At 39.0% G+C, this 21,636-nt stretch overlaps 1 protein-coding gene across 13 annotated transcripts in view; it reads right to left on the reverse strand.

The window, feature by feature from the left end:
• Positions 1-21,636, reverse strand: part of Iqch (IQ motif containing H) — a 239,377-nt gene that overhangs the window by 185,190 nt on the left and 32,551 nt on the right. For 10 of the 13 annotated variants that reach the window (XR_011366631.1, XR_011366632.1, XM_069995061.1 and 7 more), the window contains exons 4-5: positions 13,528-13,651; positions 1,496-1,612 (exon numbers count right to left, since the gene is read on the reverse strand). Coding sequence is in view for 11 of the 13 variants with exons in the window: in XM_069995061.1 (XP_069851162.1) it covers positions 1,496-1,612; positions 13,528-13,651 (241 nt within the window). In the remaining 2 variants the exon portion in view is untranslated. The remainder of the gene's footprint in view (positions 1-1,495; positions 1,613-13,527; positions 13,652-21,636) is intronic. The other 3 variants (XM_069995070.1, XM_069995063.1, XM_069995068.1) reach the window with 2 other exon arrangements.

Below are 21,636 nucleotides of genomic sequence, written 5' to 3' on the forward strand. Positions count from 1 at the left end.
TCTGAATTTTGAGCTCCTTATTTAACTCTGAATTATACCTTGGTCATAAGCAAAACATGACTTTCACTACATCTTGAGGGAGGTCTTTAAAAACTTCAGTACTCATCAAGAAAAGTTTTCAGGAAATAAAGCAGTTGCCTGGGGTTGCAAAGCTCTGGCACTGTATCAGCTAAGTCAATATTAATTCTAAATCAAGGAGAAAACCAACCACAACAAAAGAGAAGTCTACTTCTGTCTATACAGCCAGAGAAATATTTTTATTTCAAATGCTTTGGGACTCATGGGAAGCAGATAAAAACTCATTCACATTATTCACACTGACATTTTAAATAAAGTTTCAGCAGGAATAAAAAGATCTAACTTTCTGACTATTTCTTAGGCTATGAAAGTATTTCTATGATAAAATGCTGTTAGGCTAAACCTGCTAGAATAACATAAAGCACACATAAAGAGACTGAAAATATATTTCTAGGCTACAAGAATGGAATAAAGAAGGTGAAAATGTCCATGAAGGAAATTGGGAAGATTAATCTGAGACTATTAGGGGAGTTAGAAATGGCATTGCAATTTAATCCTAAAGCTCATCTCACTGTTATTCTTAATTTCGTCAGAATACACGCTTAAGAGCTTTTGAGAGATGTCAAAAATGAAAAACGTATTTTTAAATGTATAAGTTGCACCTTAATTATCATTTTTAATGCTGAAATGATCCCAAACTAGTTCCCATTTTAAATGAAGCACTATACTTCGAACAACACACAAAGAGTCTTTGCTTTGGGACACTAACAACAAGAAGTCAGTGTCAAAAGCACTTAAAGATTCTGAGATCCTAGTCATGCAAATCTACATTGGATTATTTTCCCTCTCATTATTTTGCTGACATAAAAAGCTGGACTCTGCTTGCATCCACTTGAGAATAATATTCTTAAATGTTTGCTTATTATTTAGTAGCCATCATTTGAAGTGGTGGATATACCATGCTGCTGTTTCTTTGGGTTTTTCTAGCCTTCTATAACTAAGATACAGAATATTTAAAATGTCTGTACTCATTCTCTTTTTTTCTTGTTGTAAAGTCATTTCCTTCATAAAAATGTAGCTCTAGATTATTTATATATTCTATATCATATTATTTATTATTTATACATTCTAGATCTCAAGATCTACAATACTTAAAATGCCTTACTCATTCAGTTTTTGGCTGTAAAATTATTTTACTCCCTGTAAAAATCATAGCTCTAGATTATTTAGGCTTATCAACCAAAAATAGAGAAATCTGAATGAGATGAAAATAGAGTTTTGAAAACAGATTTATTTATATTTTCTTCACCATTACTAATTCTAGACAGAATGAAAGCTACTCCCTTTCATTTTACAAAAAAAAATAAAATTCCAAGGACAAAAGGATCACAGTCTTATAATCCACATTCCCTACTAAGGACACGACTTTTAATTCTGGAAAAAAATTAAGACCTCATTTAAACAACTCATTACTTACATATGCTTTTCTCTTGTTAATACGAGGCAAACTGATTCCATAGTTTGCATGCACAGCAGCTCTGTGGTGGATGTTTTCAGGATTCTGCATGATTTTCACATTCAAGCCTAGCTTTCTCTGAAACAAAGAAGCGATGAAACTTTCATGCCAGAGGAACAGAAGTGCTTCATAATCCTTTGTATACTGAGAAGAACATAAAGTTCTTTGAAAATAATGATTTTTAATTCTCACTGGAGAAAACAGATTTGGATCTTTTAGGTTACTAATAGGTCCTTTAAGAAAGGGAACTTTCTGTCAATTTTCCCCTAAGCACACTATTACATCCACAGATACATGCTCAAGCATCATTTATTTTCTCAAAAAAATAATCCTACAAGCCAACCAAGGTGGGCAAAGGAGAAGAATACCTGATCCCCATTTATTTTTAGCTTCCAGGTCAAAGACCTTGTGTAGGAAATCTATACTCCAAGTACACAGGTAGAGGGCTCCCTTGGTCTGTTAATGTGGCCACTTTTCTTCAGGGAAATTTAACAGGTAAATCTCAGTCTGGACCTGATAAATTTACCATAACAAATTTATTTACTCCTTCATAGAGAATTTTGCCAGCTGCAAAAAATAATTTGTGTTTTCCTTAGAAACAAAAGTAAAAACACCTCCATAATAACCTCCAAATAACTTATTCCTCATTGTAATTTATTTTTAAGTACAAAGAAGTTTCAATTCAACATATCAGTTTATGAGTACAATGCATCTTTCTTTTTAGGATATTGATATATAATTTTATTGCCTATTTAAACAAACACTAAGAAATATAGATGCAGCAAAAATGGACTCCTTTTTAATTTAGTTGTATTAATAAAATTCACTTACGTGATGGTGTTTAGCACAAAGAAACAAATATACTGGTATGACTGCTTTGTGTGTTTGAGCACGGGTGCAACACACTGGGGCTTGAACTGAGGGCCTGGGCATTGTTCCTCAAGGTTGGCAGTTTACTACTTGAGCCACAGATCTACTTCCAACTTTTTGGAAATGTAGATAAGAGGCTCATGGACTTTCCTGCTCAAACTGGCTTTGAATCACATGTCCTCAGCTTGCTGAACAGTTAGGATTATAAGACATGAGTCACCAGCTTCTGGATGTACAGCCTTTCATAACATAGATCCCTCTTCCTTTTATTTTTAAATAGTGTTTTAATAGCCAAATCTCCAGCTAACTGCTCTCGGCTGTCGCCTTCCTTCAACTAATGCAGAGACACAGCCTGCAAACAAGACAAGTCTGGTAACTCTCCATGAGGAACCTCCAACGAGTTAAAGGTAATGTAGCTCCTACTTAAAAATGGTTCCGTCTGCGGCTAAGCCACACTCACAGCACTGTGTCAGCCTTTTTGCAGAGAAGCAGAGTGCTTCTTTTTTTATTGAAATTTAATACCTGAACATATTTTTTCCTTCTTAATTAAACTTGCAGAATAATTTCTATTCTACCAAGGATCAGGAAATTGCTAATATGTATTATATCGACTGGATGTGCTTTCTTTAATTAGGGCTTTTTTAATGTGTATTCTGGATCCTGTTGATGATAATAGCTTCATCTATCATGGATAAGCTTTGTTAGAACTTTGTAATTCGGGGATCATTGGCTCGGTGATCTGGTACAGGGAGGAAATGATCAAAAGCAGATCACTGTTAGAACTGGCATTCAAATTGGGTTGCTTTCTACCATTTTTACCTTTCTGTGGCACTGACACATTTATCCTACAAATAGATCAACATGTCAATAGAAATCCAACAGAAACAATAGATATTGATTCTTTATGGTTGGCTTCTAATACAATGAGAAAAGTCTTTAAAATTATTAACATCCTAATATTTACTAATTATTAACATCCTAATTAAACGTGTATATTAAAATAATAATATATAGTATGCATATTTTAATTTCTCTTTGAGAATATATTGGACAGTAGCAGAGTACTGGTATTCATGTGAGAAGCTCTGGGTTTGATGCTACCTGAAGGCATTTACATTTAGACAGTATTAGCACATCAAATGTCTTCATTGACAGTCACCATCAAATAGATTCAGAACCTAAATTTGTCTTAAGAGCTAGAGAGACATTAGCAGGGATGTTAAGAAAATGCCTGTAAGAATAGGCTGCTTCAGATCTGTTATCAGATCTGGCAATAAAGATATTTTTGTATATGTGTGCTGGTATTAGGGCTTGAACTCAGGAACTGGGTACTATCCTTTAGGTTTTTTTGCTCAAAGCCAGTGCTCTACCACTTGAGCTATATCTCTACTTCTGGTTTTTAGTAGTTAATTGGCAATAAGAGTCTCACAGACTTTTCTGCCTTGCTGGCTTCAAACCATAATACTCAGATCTCAGCCTCCTAAGTAACTAGGATTACAGGCATGAGCCATATAGGCCAGGCAATAAAGATTTTTTTTAAGAAAAACAATTATAGGTTTAAAAACCAAAGAGGTAAGTAATTATTCCATTAAGTAGAAAAGCATCCAATGGAAGATGATATTTTTAATAGCAGTAAGATAAATATCACAAATAATTCCAGAATTTTTTCTCACATTGGTCAAGAAAAGACAGTCATTTATTCATTTATCTGGAGTACTGAACAATCTAAACTTTGTTTTCTCTCCTCTTCATAGTAATTACAAGCAGATATATCAAATGTGACTCTCATTTAGATTTCGGTTTGTAAGAACAAAAGTTATTATCAGAGCCAATTACCGTTTTACCTACATGGCTGCACAGAAGCAGGGAGCTCAATTTTCATCTCATCAGTGATTTTGTGGTATTTATTTTATTACTATGCCCACAAAGCTATATAAGAGAGAAATAGCTTATGCTATTAAAGCTAGGGTTGGAATATAACAGGCTGAGGTTTCTTTAGAAAGAAGTTCTGAATTAAAAACACTAGGCAGTATGTAATACCAGCTCCCCAGACACGGACAGACCATAAAAACCACACACATCTGAGCAGTAGCTCGAAAACAGAGTAATCAAAATTGAAATGCTTCACAAACAAAGTTACTAAGTTACAGGATTATCAGAATAACATTATTCTCAACAGAATTTGCTACAAGGAATGTCTTTCAAAGTGGATATTGCTTAATATCATATTCCCACTGGTAAAAGACATCTGCATTAAATCTCAAATCCAGTTACAAGACAGATAGGAAAATTATTTAGTCGCCATTCTTGTCTGTAACGTAAGAACAATAGATATCAAGTTGTAGTTCAATGTCATTTCTAAACATACTTCACAGGATTACCTGTGAGGTTCCAATGGCTAATGTATGTCAAGTGTCTTATAAATAATAAAGTACTATTCAAGGAACACCTTGACAGGGGCCAAAACATAACAACTGCAATGGATTGAACTATTATAAATATAAAAACTACAACTTCTCAAAACTTCTTCCCTCAAGCTAGGAGGAGGGCACAGAATCAGAAGGAAATGGGAAAACATACAACAGAGGGGCCCATCAGCTGCACTGGACATAGCTGAAAATGAACTAAGCAACCCAAAGACAGTGATGGGAAGAGAAGATATGAGAGGGAAAGAGGGAACAGCTTACACTAAGCCAAAGGAAAGAAACGTAATCATCTGATGTGGAAGGAATAGTTGTATTGTCAAAGCTCATAGAATTCACAAACTTTATAGACCATGATAATGACAATTTGCCTTGTGAAGGTTAAAATGTGTTTGTGACTTTAACTAAGATTTATATAATCACCTAATCTCAATAAAATATGCATAAAAATTTCTTCCCTTAAAAACCTAATGACAAAATTTATTTTAATCTGAAAATTGACAGGCAAAAGATGGAATGAAGCATTTATCCTACTTCTCCTTTAAAAATACATATTCATGCCAAAAGAGTACTAAGGAAAAGTTCTTCATAGGCTGAAAGGACAGAATTTTAAAGTTACTGCTTTACAGTCCTTAATGAAACAATGTCTTTAAAGTAAGCAGCAGCAGTGGTTGCTAAGACCATGAAATATAAGGTTTTCTTTCTTTTCTTTTTCTTTTTCTTGAATTCAGGGCCTCAAGGTCTTGCTTAGCTTTTTCTGTTCAAGGCTAGCACTTCACCACTTGAGCCACACCTCCAGTTTCAGCTTTTTGGAGTGTAATTGAAGCTAAGAATCTCATAGACTTTCCTGCCTGGGTTGGCTTCAAACAGTGATGCTCAGATCTCAGCCTCCTGAGTAGCTAGGATTATGGGTGTGAGCGCCACCAACACCCAGCTTTTCCTGCTTTTTTTTCTTTTTAATGGACAGATACAATTAATCTATTCTCAACCCATCACTGCATGAATTGTCACAATCCATCCTTGCATGACCTCCTCCCTCTTTAAAATCCTGCAAGTTTCCCTCAGCAGGAATGATCTGATTCATTCCTTCTCTCTAGCCTCTTCTCCTGCCACTTCCTCCAGACAGCTGTATGCTCTACTTATGCTAAATGAACAGTCTCCTGTCTCTGTGAGTGAAGCTGCTGTCTTCTGGGGACGCCTTCTCTGCACTTCAGTCTTCCAGGCACAGCCTCCCTTTTCTACTCTCCACTTTTCTACTCCAAACATTCATTCACTCACTCACTCAACCCTGCTAAGGGTTAGGAACAAGACAGCTCAAGTCCCTGCCTACATAAAGCTCATATTCCTGAAGAAACAAGAGGTCTCAGCCAATAAACACGTAGACATATATATATTTCTGATAACCATTAGTGCTTTCAGACAATGGGAGCCAGGCACCAATGGCTTGGGTCTGTAATCCTAAGTACTTTTTTTTTTTTTCCTTGTCGGTCTAGGGCTTGAGCTCTGGTCGTGAGCGCTGTCCCTGCATTCTTCAGCTCAAGGCCAGTGGTCTACAGCTTGAGCCACAGTGCCACTTCCTGTAATCCTAAGTACTGAAATCAGAAATTCGTAGTTCACAGCTAGACCAGCAGGATAAACTGTGAGACTCATCTCTAATTAACCACCGAAAGCTGGAAGTGGATCTGTGGTTCAAATGCTGGAGTGCCAGCCTTGAGTGAAAAAACTAAGGACAGTACCCAGGCCCTGAGTTCAAGCTCCACTATTGGCATGGGGTAGAGAGAGTGAGCAAATGAGAAAGAGAACACCAAGATGTGGGAATGAAAGAGAAGCAAGAGACTGATGATTAATGATGGGCTAAGTGCAGAAGTACTGGCCTTAATATGTAGTTTTCCCTTAAAATACTACAAACTAATATGCTAGAAGTTGCCCTCCTTTTAATCTTTACTAGTTATTGTGAGTTTGTACTTTCAAATACAAACAATGTATTTTACAGGGGAACAGTTTCTGGATTACAGCTCGAAAAAAATCCTGCTCAAGTTGTATTACTCATTGCAAGAAAACCTTTACTGGTGAAACCTTATATCCTTTCTTCTTCTTCCTCCTACATTTCTCACTTATTGTCATCTAGTAATCAGAGAGCACTTGGATTATTGATCTGAATAGAGAAAGGCTTTCAAATAATCATTATATATAATCAAATCATTATATATAATCAAATAATCATAACTTGTACTCAAAATGGGATGGAGTTGAAAAGAGTTTTTAAAATATAATATTGTTAAAAGTGGGAAAGAGAGGGGGAAAAGGAGGAAGGGAGAGAGGGAGGGAGTTAACTCTCAGAGGAAGGAGAAATGCTCCTCCCATTATGAAAAGGAAGGAAGACACAGAAGGTAAATGTAGACATACAAAGTCTGGTAGATTTGGCAATGGAAAGGAGCCTCACTGAATGATGAACAAATGTTGTTGAAATGAGACAAATTCTAGCCCTTTCATGTATATGAAATCCAGATGTAGGCTGTTAAGGGCTGGTCTGGAGTAGAAGACATCTGATTTTTTTTTCTTGTTTTTTCCCATGGAAATGAAGGGAATTTGCTGGGTGCTGGTGGCTCACACCTGTAATCCTAACTACTCAGGAGGGTGAAATCTGATCATTGAGATTCAAAGCCAGCCCAGATGTAAAAGTTCCTAAGACTCTTAGCTCCCTTTATCTAGCCAAAAGCCAAAGTGGAGGTGTGTCTCAAGTGGTAGGGCACCAGCCTTCAGCAATAAAGCTAAGTGACAGCATGAGATCCTAAGTTAAAGACCTAGTAACAGTTCCTCTCCTTCCCTCCCCCACAAAAAACCATAATCCTAATCACTAGCCTATTCAGAGTACACTCCAAAGCTACAAACTGTCTAGGTACAGGTTAGAGTAATACATTAAATAGAGTCTGCCTTTCAAGTTCAGGCTGGGCGCTGGTGGCTCACAACTGTAACCCTAGCTACTCAGGAGGCTGAGATCTGAGGATCAGGGCTCAAAATCAGCATGGGCAGGAAAGTCTATGAAACTCTTATCTCCAATTAACCACTAGAACTGGAAGTGGAGTTGTGACTCAAAGTGGTAGAGCACTAACCTTGAGTTAAAGAGCTCGGGACAGCGCCCAGGCCCTGAGTTCAAGCTCTCAACTGAAAAAAAAAAAAAAAAAAAAGGTGGGGGGTGGGGAGAATCTGAATATAACCAGGCACTTATTGGAGAACTGCTGACTTTATTAGGTGTGATCATTGTAATGTGAGGAGAAAAGGAGCTCATTTTTTAAAAATGCATGTTAAAAACATTAAGAGGTAAAATGCCACTGGGTCTGCACTGTAAACACTTCAATACAAACAGACAAAGCACAAATGAAGTTGATGTGGTAGAAAACTGGTTATCCTTCACTGCTTCCGATGTTATCAGTCCATTCACAATGCCATAACCAAGGGTTATAGGCTGGGTGCCTTATCAACAACAGAATTTGTTTCTCACAGTTCTAGAGGACAGAAGTACAAGATGGAGGCCATTGGCAGATTTGGATCTACTTGCTGTTCATAGGTACCAATTTATCTACCATATCCCCACACAGAGAAAGGGCAAAGGGAGTGGGTGGGGGATACTTCCACGAGATCACTTACTGATCTCATTGCTGCGGGCTCTACTGTAGGACTTACAGCCGTCCAGAGGATCCCATCTCAGCATGAGAATGAGGGAGTACAGACATTCACTCTGTAGCGATTTTCTTTTGTTGTTGGGGCGAAGCCCTTTATGTTGCCCAGGATAGCTTTGAACTCCTAGTTAAAGTAACTCGCCTGCATTATCTCTGGAGTTCCAGCTGGAACTACAGGTGGTGCCACTGTGCCTGGCTAGAAGGATGTTTGAATATTTTCATGATAAAAAGGTGTGGGTTTTGCTTTTTTTTTTTTTTAAACTATGGGAGAGTCAGGTGTCAGTGACTCAGGCCTATAATCCTAGATGCTCAGAAGGCTAAGATCTGAACATTGTGGTTCAAAGCCAGACTGATAAGCAAAATCTGTGAGTTAATTGCAAAAAAGCTGGAAGGAGAGTTGTGGCTCAAATGGTATATTATTAGCCTTGAGCAAAAACTCTAAGGGACAGCACCCAGACCCTGAGTTCAAACCCTAGGATCAGTGTACACACACACACACACACACACACACACACACACACACACACACACACACACACACACACACACACACACACACACACAGAGCTCTGGAAGCATTGATGAAGACATGTTGAATTAAAAATCCTTTGTACAGCTACTTAAAAATAATAAAATCTATATGTAAATTTTAAAAAAATCTATGGGACCTGGACATAATGGCTCCTACCTATAATCCCAGATACTAATGAAGCAGAGATAGAGGCAATCATTATCTGAGGCCAATGCAGGCAAAAATTTAGTGAGACCCTATCTCTGTCAATAAGCTAGGAATAGTGGTACATTTTTGTAATTCCAGCTATGTGGAAGACAGGGTGTAAGTAGGAAAATCGTGATCTGAGGTTAGGTCTAGGCAAAGAGAGAGAGATACAGAGACAGAGACCCTATCTGCAAAATACCAAAGCAAGAACTAGAGGCATGACTCAAGTAAAAACATCTCAAGTGTTAAGGCCTAGTAAACAGGAGGCCCTGAGTTCAAATCCCAGTACCACCAAAAAGCCAGGGAGAAAGGAGAGAAAAATTAACTAAAATAACCAGGATACAGCCAGGCTAGAGGTATGGCTCAACTGATAAGAGAACCAACTGTGCAAACGAGCAAGCAAGCCAAGCGTCACACAAGGCTTGTTCAAACCCAAGTACTGTCAAAAACATGCAAGAAAATCTTTGAAAAAATTCTTACCTACTCTTTTTTCATCTTTTACCTTTCATCATATTGTTCCATGGAATGCTAAAAAGCTTCACCTTTTAGTTCTGATAAAATTTTGAAAATAACTTTCTCAACTGCATCTAAATGTCTGAAGTGGAAGATTCTTCCCATCTGGGCCTCAGATATTTCACCTTGGTGCATCTACTACAGCTGTGTTGATAGTTGCTGTATTTCTTCTATTCAAAGATAACATGTATATTCAAGCTTTAATATTTCTGAAATCTTCCTGCCATATCCTACATGTCAGAAGAAAGTTGCGTCTTTCTGTCACAAAAGTGAACTGTGATATTATGCAGGTAAGAATTCAACCCCACATGAGGACTCTGTAGGCTGGTGTGGTGGTACAATGCCTATGTTTCCAGTTACTTGGGAGGCAGAGGAGGAGGATCTTTAGTTGGAGGCACAAAGGGAGCAAGACACTGTCTCAAAAATAAAGTAAAAAACAAAAACAAAAACAAAAAGGCTGAGGCAGTAACTTGCCTTAATATGATCAGGCCTTGGATTTCAATTTCCTGTACTACAAATAAATTAAAATCATGCTATCATCACAAGTGGGTTTAGTGCTCTAGTAGTATAAATTAGCTTAAATTTTAAGCTAACCTAGGACCGCTAATCTTTTTAATGCCTTTTAAAAGATTATATTTTAGCCAGGCACTGGTGGCTAACACCTATAATCCTAGCTACTCAGAAGGCTGAACTGTGAGATCATGGTTCAAAGTTAACCTGGGCAGGAAAGTCCGTGAGACTCTAATTTCCAATTAACCATCAAAAGCCAAAAGTGAAGCTGTGGTTCAAATGGCAGAACAATAGCCTTGTGGAAAAGTGAAAGGACAGTGCCCAGTCTTGAGTTTAAGTCCCAGTATTGACATATGCTCTCTCTCTCTCTCTCTCTGTCTCTGTCTCTGTCTCTCTCTCTCTGTCTCTCTGTCTCTCTCTCTCTCGCACACGCACACACACACACACACACACACACACACACACACACACACACAGAGATTACATTTGGATACAGCCATAAGACAAAAAGCTATAGTAGAAGCAGCAGAAACTGTCACAAACCAGCTAAACAAAATGTGTAGAATAGACTCTGAGGTTTTTCAAGCCACAGAGCTGGCACCAGTAACTCATGTGACCAATCAGGTACTGAGCAATTCCCTGACAGAAGTTTTCCGCTGATTTTAAGAAGTATTTAAGTCCAGGGAAACTCATCCATTCAAGAAAATATGAGGGGCTGGGAAGGTGGCTCAGTGGTAGAGTGCTTGCCTTGCATGCGTGAGGCCCTGGGTTTGATTCCTCAGCACCACAAAAGCAGAAAAAGCCAGAAGTGGCGCTGTGGCTCAAGTGGTAGAGCGCTAACCTTGAGCTGAAGAGCTGAGAGACAGCGCCCAGGCCAAGAGTTCAGGCCTGATGACTGACAAAAAAAAAGGGAAAATATGAAATTATGAGCTCAACCAATTAAGGCAATGAAAAGAAACACCATTATTTATTTCCTTCTGTCACAGAATTCTTTTATAAATCAAAAGACCAAAAACTTGAACCTCACATATCAGAGTTGTAGTAGGGTTTGCTAGATGATGCCTGGAATAAGGTCAAACAGCCACAAGTAAATTGTAAGAAGCATCAAAGTTCAGACTCAAACTTTGTGATATGAAATATCTTGCATACATTGCATTTAAAATATTTTGCCAACACTGTGGCTTGAACTCAGTGCCTCATCCCCTCACTCAGCTCTCTTGATCATGGCTGGTGCTCATGCTCTACTACCTGAACCTTCCTCCAGCCCTGATTTTTGCTGGTCCTTTGGGAGACTGACTTCAAATTTTGTTCTTCTGGAGCTCGGCCCTCTGAGTGGCTAGTCTACAGGTGTAGGTCACTGGAAGCTGGCTCATTTAATGCACTTTTAACCTAAAAACTTTTTTTTATTAACTGATTTTGACTATAATTTGTGAAGATTCCAAGGCAGCAATTTAGCCACTTCAGTTTGGTCTGCCCCCCCCCCTCGCTCTCTCGATCTCTCTCGCTTTCTCTTGCTCTTTGAGGGTTCTTATGTTCTCTGCCTTGAGTCCCTAAATGTCACCCCAGAAAAATGTAGAGTCATTCTCAGACAATTTCTTCTGATCCTCACACAGTCTGCGGGTACACACAGCTACCACTTGTCATTTCTTGGAGGCTCCACCGCTACCTCAGACCCAACACTGAACTGTTACATCTCCTTCTCCTGTATCCCCATCTCAGAGAATGGTGTCACAATCACTCAGGTCCTAGGTTGAATCACTGGGTAATCACAGATACTCTTGCTCTCTTGTAGTCTCCAAATTAATTAAGACCTTGTGGCCTTTAATCACAAGTGGACTGCTTCTCTCGGTCTCTGATAACCCAAGAAATCATCTGTTTGTCTGTCTCCCTCAAGATATTCTGAGAATAAGTTTTCTAATGCTTAGGACAGTGCTGGAGGCCAGTAGGTAATTGATTTGCTGAATAATTGAATAACTTGTAAATGAATGAAAGTTTTGGTAGCCTATGGGAAGTTAAGTTTCTCTCTGTTGTTCTAAAGGAAATAATTATTAGTAGTATCCTCTTTTCTTCTTAAAAGTGGGCTGAATTGAAGACAATAATAATAATATCTCCTAAAATTATTCTCAAGGTTAAACTAGTTGAGATTTCCAAAGCACTGACAACAATATCTGGTACCCAAAATAAGTGAATTACTTTGGGAGGAGTTAGGGAATTATATGAACTGAATGTTTGTGTTCATACCCTGCCCTCACCAAAATACATTCTTGAGATCCTCCTGACTCAGCCTCCCAAGGGCTAGGATTGCAGATGGGTAACCACCACAGCTTGCTGAAATGTTGGAATCTTAAATCCCAGTGTGGTAGCATCAGAACAGGGCCTTTGGGAGGTGACTTGGTTATGAGGGTGGAGCTCTCATGACTGGGATTAGAGCCAAACTAGCACGTGTGCTTTCAGGGGATACCAGATCTTGTCAGCATCTTGATCTTGGAATTGTAGCCTCTAGAACTCTGAGAAATAGGTTTCTGTTGTCTTGTCTGGGTAGCCCATGGTCTTCTGTTAAGAATGGTTAAGCTAAGACAAGGAAGGACAGGAAGCAAGTTGTCAGAATACCCAATGGATGCAAAGTCAGAAAGCTGTTTCTCTGTTCACAAAGTTAAATGTTTTATATTTTTATTTGTTTCGCTTTTGAAAGTTCTCTCTCTCTGTAGAAACTATACCATGAATAGATCTGAAACAATAGTAATAAATTGTAGGATCAGATCTATATATTCATCCTATTTTCCAATTTTGAACACAAAGCCAACATCCGACTTGGACTCTTTAAAAATGTTTTTATAAGGGGCTGGGAAGTTGGCTCAGAGGTAGAGTGCTTGCCTTGCATGCCTGAGGCCCTGGGTTCGATTCCTCAGCACCACATAAGCAAAAAGAAGCCGGAAGTGGTGCTGTGGTTCAAGTGGTGGAGCGCTAGCCTTGAGCTGAAGAGCTGAGGGATAGCACCCAGGCCCAGAGTTCAGGCCCCACAACCGGAACCCTCCCCCCCAAAAAAAGTATTTTTATAATTGTATCGAGATACAATTATAAATTTCATCTTTTTGAATATACAATGAAGAGGTATGCAGGATATCCATAGAGTTGTGTAAACATTTCTACAATGCAATTCTGGAACATGTTCATTATCTCCCAAAAGAAACTTCATACCAATTGGAAGCCAACTCCCTGGTTTCCCCTCCTCCTGCACCTCATAATCATCAACTTCCTTTTGTCTCCATGGGCTCCTACCTTTGATTTTGGAGGGATATGTGGCAATAGCCTGTTAGTGTGCCAGGCATGGGGTCGCCAAAGTTTACTCCCAGATTCCAGAGGGAAAGTAAATGATTTCTGGTCGAGAACATTTGGAATCAAACTAAATAAAACAAGAGAAATTAAAATCAAATTTGTTATCTAAAAAGCTTCTCAATTTGTGATTTTTGAAACAATGCTCCCCAGTGAAAATTACATTCTCCAGGAAATATTCTGTTGGTGATTAAAATAAGTGAGAACAATCTTTAGCATTTTTAACCATGATAAAACTGTACTTGTGGAATGAAGTGGAAGAACTTCCAAGCCTGATAAAGACCATAACAATATAAATGAAAAGTTTTATCTCTGGCTCAGTGTAGATTATAATATAATATTGAGAGACCAGTAAGTCTTTCTTGGTAGAAGAAAACCTATAGTGTTGTGTTTTGTTTAATAAAATCAAATTACAGGATAACCAATATTAAATATATTCAAGGCAAGTATGGCAGCTCACACTGTAATCTTAGCTATTCAGGAAGCTGCGATTTCAGTTCAAAGCCAGCCAAGGCAGAGAAATCTATGAGACTTATTTCCAACTAGCCACTAAAAAGCCAAAAGTGATGCTATGGCTCAAGTGATACACACACACACACACACACACACAAACACACACACACACACACACACACACACACACACACACACACACATACACTGGACCCTAAGAATATAATACTTATATTTTTTACATTTTTGCTACAATACAGACATTTTTACATATATGCATATATGTTTCAAAAGGTGGCCCCTAAGAATACAATATTTTTATTGTTTACATTTTACTATTTTAATAATAAAGATTTAAAGATCAAAGATTATGAAAGATTTCACCTACCAAGTACTGAACAGTTCCATGGGAGAGAAATGTAAAAACAAAGTGAGTTTATAAAAATAAGTGTATGTGCATTGTGTCACATCCTAGAAGTTTTAACTTAAAAATGGGTTCATTTTCTTTAACGTAGCCAACATATTAAGATAAATCAAATTCAGCCACCACTATAACTCAATACCTCGATTCTACTATGGTACCAACTTTGGCAAAATCATTATTTTTGTGTGTGTGTGTGTGCGCGCGTGTGCGTGCGTGCGTGCGTGCGTGTGTGTGTGTGTGTGTGTGTGTGTGTGTGTGTCAGAACTGGGACTTAAAACTGAGGGCCTCACACTCTCATTTAACTTTTTAGCATCAGTATGGCACTCTACCACTAGTTAATAGCTCCACTTTGATTTTTTGCTGGTTAATTGGAGAAAAAGTCTCTTGGTTTTGTCTTCCTGGGCTAGTTTCAGACCATGAGCCTGGGCTGGATTTGAAGTGGCATCTTCAGATCTGAGGATGCTAAGATTACAGGCATGAGCCACTAGTTCCCAGCTTGTAAAATCATAATTAAAAAGAAATTTGTACACTTCTGGTTTATCCCAACATGCAACTGAAGTGAGGAGGCTGAGTCTAAGTAACTTCTTACAGCCATCCTGATGCCTCCTGCTGAGTGGAGGAAACTTTCCACCCAGTACTGAAAAGCCTGGAAATGAAAGAGGCCCTTCACTGAATTGCAGATACCTACCCTCAAGGTGAGCTAGGAGAATTCTGCTTCAGAGAAATGCAGATGTTATAACCTTAGGAAAGCTTCCCATAGAGAATGCTGTGATTCTGCCTTAATAACCACCCTAAAAGGCTTAAATCACCCACCTCTAAGTAGCCTCTAAGATTTCCCCTATATGGAAGGTTGAGGCAGTATAATCCCTAGATGGAAAAGTTCTGCTGCTGCTACCTGAGATTTTACCTGAGTATGTCCATATAAGCTCTGCTTTTGTTGGGCTTGAGTGCCTCTTGCCCATGCATGTGGTTTTTGGTTTTAAAAGCTTTGTGTAAACTCTGTTCTGGGTTGCTGGTCTTTGAGAAAATAATCTACTATGTAGACCCTGACCTTCCAATAAAGACTTGCAATTCGACCTCCCCAAAGGTGGCTTCTCTGTTTTCTCATGACTGGATTCACATCTGAGATTTTACCTAACAACATCATGAGCTTAAATGTTGACACTCCTGTAATAATAATGATAATGGTAATAATAATAATAATAATTAATAATAAAATAATAAAAACAAACTAAAAGAACATCTCTCGGGCTGGGAAAGTGGCTCAGTGGTAGAGCGCTTGCCTTGCATGCCTGAGGCCCTGGGTTCGATTCCTCAGCACCACATAAGCAAAAAGAAAAAAAGCCGGAAGTGGCGCTGTGGCTCAAGTGGTAGAGCGCTAGCCTTGAGCTGAAGAGCTGAGGGACAGCGCCCAGGCCCAGAGTTCAGGCCCCATGACCGGACACCCCTCCCCCCCAAAAAAAAGAACATCTCTCTACAGAGCTAGATTGTGTGGCAGCTACTTATTTATTTTTAAATTTTGGTAACATTATATTGTTGAATAAAAATATTATAATGTTGAATAAAAAATAATGGATGCTTATTTTAGCTACTTACAAATTTGAGAATACATAAACATCTCTTGTATTTATCAAGGTAAATTATTTCCTTAAATAAAAATGCCTACACAAAAAAAAAAAATCTCTCTGATTCCCACCAGAGAATCAAGGTCACAGGGCAAAATGTTACCCTGAAAACTGAATGAGGGTAGGACACAGAGAATTACAGGAGAGGTGACTCAGATCAAGATGCATTATGTCTGCAAATGTTAAAACAAAACCAATTGATCTTCAAAAAAAAAAAAGAATCACAGCTCAATGAGACAGACAGAAGCCAAAAAGCAGAAGCTGCTTCTGGGTCCAGTCTTGGCAAGATATATTAATGTCTGAATGATAAAATGCTAGGTGCAGACAAGCTTGTGAGCTAAAACCTGTGAAGGGGCAAATCTTAGGCCAGGAGCCCTACTATGTTCTCTATGAAGATCAGAAAGAAAAAAAATCTTCTCTCTTGTTTCTAGGAGGAGAAATAAGAAGTAATTATTTGTTAAATACTCCAGAGAGTATCTTTGTTCTGTTTCCTATAATGAAGGTCAGCTATCAATGAAAAGTATTTTATCAAAGTCTAATCTAATCCTGGGAATGGAAATTTATTAACCTCAGTCCCTCTTCTCACTTAAGGTAGAATGAAGGATGAGAGAGATGCTGTGAAAAACTTATAGAGGTGACTATGTAGGGAACAAAGATTCACAAAGATGGGATGTAATCATGGGAAGGTAGACACTTTCCCTCATACAAACACCTTACACCACCACATCCACACAGCCCCAGTGTAATAGAGGATTACAATTGAAAGAACTGCAGGTTCGGGCTCCATTTAATAAAGAATTTCTAGAGGAGCCCAAAGACCACAGAGAAGACAAAATCTAAGACACTGAGGAAAATTGAAGATTTGGAGCTCTATAATTATAGTAAATAATAAACATTGCCTAAATTTTAGTCAGAAAACATGAACCTCCACAGTATTGATCTAGTTATCTCAGTTCAAGATTTCATGTTAAAAAAACAAATGAGACATAGTAAAAGGCAAGAAGAAACAGTCTCAAGTAACAAAAGAAAGAATCAGAACCAGATGTACTTCAAAATTACCAGATAAGGAAATTAAAATGGCCATGATCACTATGCCGAGGTCCCTAACTGGGAAAAAATAGACAATATACAATAATACATTGGTAATGGAAGTATATATGCTTACAATGTAAGAAAGAATAAAAGGAATTACTAGAAATGGAAAGCCTTGTAAGAAAAGCCGAGTGTTTATCAATTTACCAGGCAAGGCCAGTAGAAGAATCCATGAGCTTAAAGAAATGTCAAGGCCAAAACTCCCACAACTGAAATGCAAAAAAAGCAAAAGAACAAACAAAACAGAGCAGAATATGTGAGACCCCTGAGAAACTACAAAAGGAGTAACATACACATACTGAGAATACCAGGAAAAAAGGACAAGCACCAAGAGCAACAAAGTATTTAAGGAATAAAGGCTGAGAGTTTTCTAAAATTGAGACAAATAGAACCACAGAAAGCTCAGAAAACCAATCAGGAAAAACACACACAAAAAATTATACCTATGGGGCTGGGAAGGTGGCTCAGTGGTAGAGCGCTTGCCTTGCAAGCATGAAGCCCTGGGTTCGATTCCTCAGCACCACATAAGCAAAAAGAAAAAAGCCGGAAGTGGTGCTGGGCTCAACTGGTAGAGCATTAGCCTTGAGCTGAAGAGCTGAGGGACAGCGCCCAGGCCCAGAGTTCAGGCCCCATGACTGGACCAAAAAAAAAAAAAATTATACCTAGGCATATCATATTCAACCTATGGAAAACTAAAGAAAAAGAAATGCTATCAAGAAACTAATTTTTAAAAATACAATACTACAATTGAAGAACATGGATGAAAATTAAGTGGGGATTCTTTTTGAAAACCATGCAACCAAGAGAATAGATTGAAATCTTCAAGACGTGGAAAGAAAACACTTGTCAACCTATAATCTACATCCAGAAAAATTATCCTTAAAAGACAAAGGGGGAAATAAGAACATCCTGAGACAAACAGAAGCGAAGGGAAGTTGTTGTCAGAAACCCGTCTGAAGAAAATACAAAAGTTCTTTGCCAAGAGAGAAAATGCATGTAATCCAGAGGCTACAATTTGGGCACTGAGGTTTGAAGCCAGCCAATGTTCTATCTCCAATTAACCAGCCAAAAGCCAGAGGTTGGGGGCGTGGCTCAAGTTGTAGCTTTGAGTGAAAAAGTCAAACAAGGTGTGAAGCCCTGACTTCAAGCCCTAGTACCAGGATGCATGCATGTGCATGCTCTCTCTCTCTCTCTCTCTCTCTCTCTCTCACACACACACACACACACACACACACACACACACACACACACACACAACTTATACTTTTACCAGTAGTATAAAAGTATACCCATGGAGGAGGGGGTGACACTGTCCAAAAGGAATATACTCCAAGCCAGAAAAAGATGGCCGTGAATCAATAGGGAATCACCCTAGCTCTCTCTAACCAAACAGAGATTTAGGATCCTAACACACACTTCTCCCCCAAGAGATCAACAACAACAAATGTATAAATCACAAGAACAGAAAAAAACAAAAATAATCATATTCTCTACACATAAGGATGGAAAATCACAAAGAGCCCTCCCTAATTCCTCCATCCCATGCCAGCAGCTGCAAAAGCACCTTGTGGCTGCTTGGCATTCTAGGACAGATTCCAACATCCAGATGCTGAAAACTCCCATAGTACCAGACCCAGTTAGTGCAGAAAAATACAGAGACTACTGGCAAGGCACCCCGACAACCAGACGTGGAGAGTTCCCACAGCACTACTGGTCAGCACATAACCAATGCAGCAAGAAGCAGCATTCAGACACAGAGATTTATCACAGCATCACCAGTTAGCCTACAACCAATTCCAGGATCAGTAAGTACTATGCTGGGGATCCCAACCCTCCACAGGAAAGCAGCACTGGTGGTGACAAAGAGCTTGACCTAGACCCCTCCCTCCTGTCCAAGAAGGGGCACCACACTTGAAGAGGACCAAGAGGCAAGAGCCCTTCTTCAGGCCTCCCTCTCCACCTGTTGGCTTCCAGGAGGAGGCCACTGGGACTCATACTGGGTGGGTGCTAGTACCCTGCATCTGTCACAGCTCTGGCTATCAGCAGGGAAACTGGACCTGTTTGAAAACAACACAGACAAAAGCCCATGCAACTGTGAGAGGCCACCCCTTCTGAAGCCGGAGGCCTAAAGTTAGTCTCCGTAGCCCTCCACAGCAAGCAGGTCGAAGTGCCTAGCTGCCAACGAAGCATTCCTCATCCTGAGCTGCAAACACACATGCACTCAAGCCAGAGGCCAACCTCTGACCACCTCACGGACAAGAACCAACACCAGGCCAAAGCACAAAGAAGCTTTTGCACCCATGGGAGCCCACTACTTCTAAGTACACACCTATTCTGGAGACCTGAAGTCATCCTTCCCAGCCCCAGCTGCACATAAGACCTGAGATCCTTTCAGCTAGCCTGGGACCAACTGCACACACAAGCTCTTTCTGGCCCGGGACCCAGTGTGGGCTAGACCACCTGGTGTGAACTCACCCAGGCCAAGCAAGGGCTGCCACCTGTCAGATGATAACCAGCCAAGTTCAGGCCATGGCCCTGACAATCCCTGACCCAAATGTGTAAAGCACAATGAAAGATTACAAGATTCATGAACAGTTAAGACAACATATCAAATCCAAAAGCCAACAATAATCCAGGAAAGGATGCCAGTGAGATAGAAGAAGAGATGAAGGACAAAAGAATCATTAAAGAAATGATGACGGGGCTGGGGAGGTGGCTCAGTGGTAGAGCGCTTGCCTTGCATGTCTGAGGCCCTGGGTTCGATTCCTCAGCACCACTATCTATGCAAAAAGAAAAAAGCCGGAAGTGGCACTGTGGCTCAAGTGGTAGAACGCTAGCCTTGAGCTGAAGAGCTGAGGGACAGCACCCAGGCTCAGAGTTCAGGCCCCACGACTGGACCCAAAAAAAAAAATAAATAAATGATGACAGAATTGTCCAATGAAATAAAAGAGGAGATGCAAAAACAATTTCAAGAGTACAAAGAAGAAATGACAAAGAAAATTCAGGACTACCAAAAACATATGGAAATAAAAATAGAAATGCTATACACCTCACTAAAAGACAAAAATAACACTATAAGAAATGATCTTGGAAGCATAAATGGTTCAATTTCCACAGTGCAAACCACAGTGGAATCTATAGGTAACAGAATAAGTGAAATAAAAAACAGAATATCAGGAGTTGAGGATAAAACAGAGGAGCTAAAACAAAAAGTCAAAGAAAGGTATAGAAAAACACTCAGGCTACCAAGGGGAAATCCAAGAATTGGCAGACTTAGGTAAGAAATCAAATTTACACATAATTGGGATTGACAAGGAGAAAGAATTCAATATGAAAGGCATCAAAAACCTATTCAGTAAAATTAACAGAGAATTTCCCCAATCTTAAGAGAGAAAATCTCACTCACCTAACAGAGGCATATAAAACCCCTAGAAGACAGGATCCAAGAAGAAACACTTCTAATACATCATAATAAAAACATTAGACTTGAATAGCAAGAAATTGATCTTAAATGCTACAAAATCAAAGAAGCAGCTGTATTACAATGAGAAGAAAATTAGATCTCTTTACATAAACTCTCAATGCAAGAAGAGCCTGGAATGATATAATCCAAGCCCTGAAGATCAGCAACTGCCAATCACACTGGTGTACCCAGCAAAGCTATCGTTACATTTGATGTTGAAACTGAAACTTTCCATGAAAAACAAACTTAAAGGAATTCATGAACACAAAACTAGAATTACAAAGAATACTAACGGGAGGTAAACAATCTGAAGAAAATCAAAATTAAGGAAACACATCAGACAAAAATCACTAGAAGACCAATTTAGTAAGCACAGGGAGAGGAAAGCAAAATACAGAAAATCAAAAAATGGCAGGAAACATGACATTTCTCTCTATAATAACCCTAAATATTAATGGACTCAATTCCCCAGTCAAAAGAAAAAGAAAAATATTGGATCAAAAAATTAGATCCAGGAAGTGCTGCTGTGGCTCAAGAGATAGAGTGCTAGCCTTGAGCTGAACAGCTGAGTGGCAGTGCCCAGGTCCAGAGTTCAAGCCCCACGACCAACCAAAAAGAAAAAAATAGATCCATCCACTTATTGCCTCCAAGAGACCCATCTCATAATCAAAGATAAAAACAAACCCCTAGTGAAGGGATGGAAAAAGATCTTCCATGCAAATGCACACTGCAAGAAGGCAGGAGTAGCCATATTGATATCTGATAAAATAGACTTTTCATTAAAGTTAATACAAAGAGACAAGAAAAGTTTTAATAAAGGGAATGATCCATAGAGAGGAACTCACAAATAATGGAGCACCTAAATACATGCAACAAATACTTTTGGACTTATAGAGCAAGATAGATAAAAACACAATAATAGTGGGAGATTTTAACACCTGGCTTACAAAAAAAAGCTTCTGAACTAAATGACGCCATAACCCACATGGACTTTAACA

Source organism: Dipodomys merriami, unplaced genomic scaffold (genome assembly GCF_024711535.1).
Source record: "Dipodomys merriami isolate MVZ:Mamm:240054 unplaced genomic scaffold, mDipMer1.0.p SCAF_48, whole genome shotgun sequence".
Lineage (NCBI taxonomy): Eukaryota > Metazoa > Chordata > Mammalia > Rodentia > Heteromyidae > Dipodomys > Dipodomys merriami.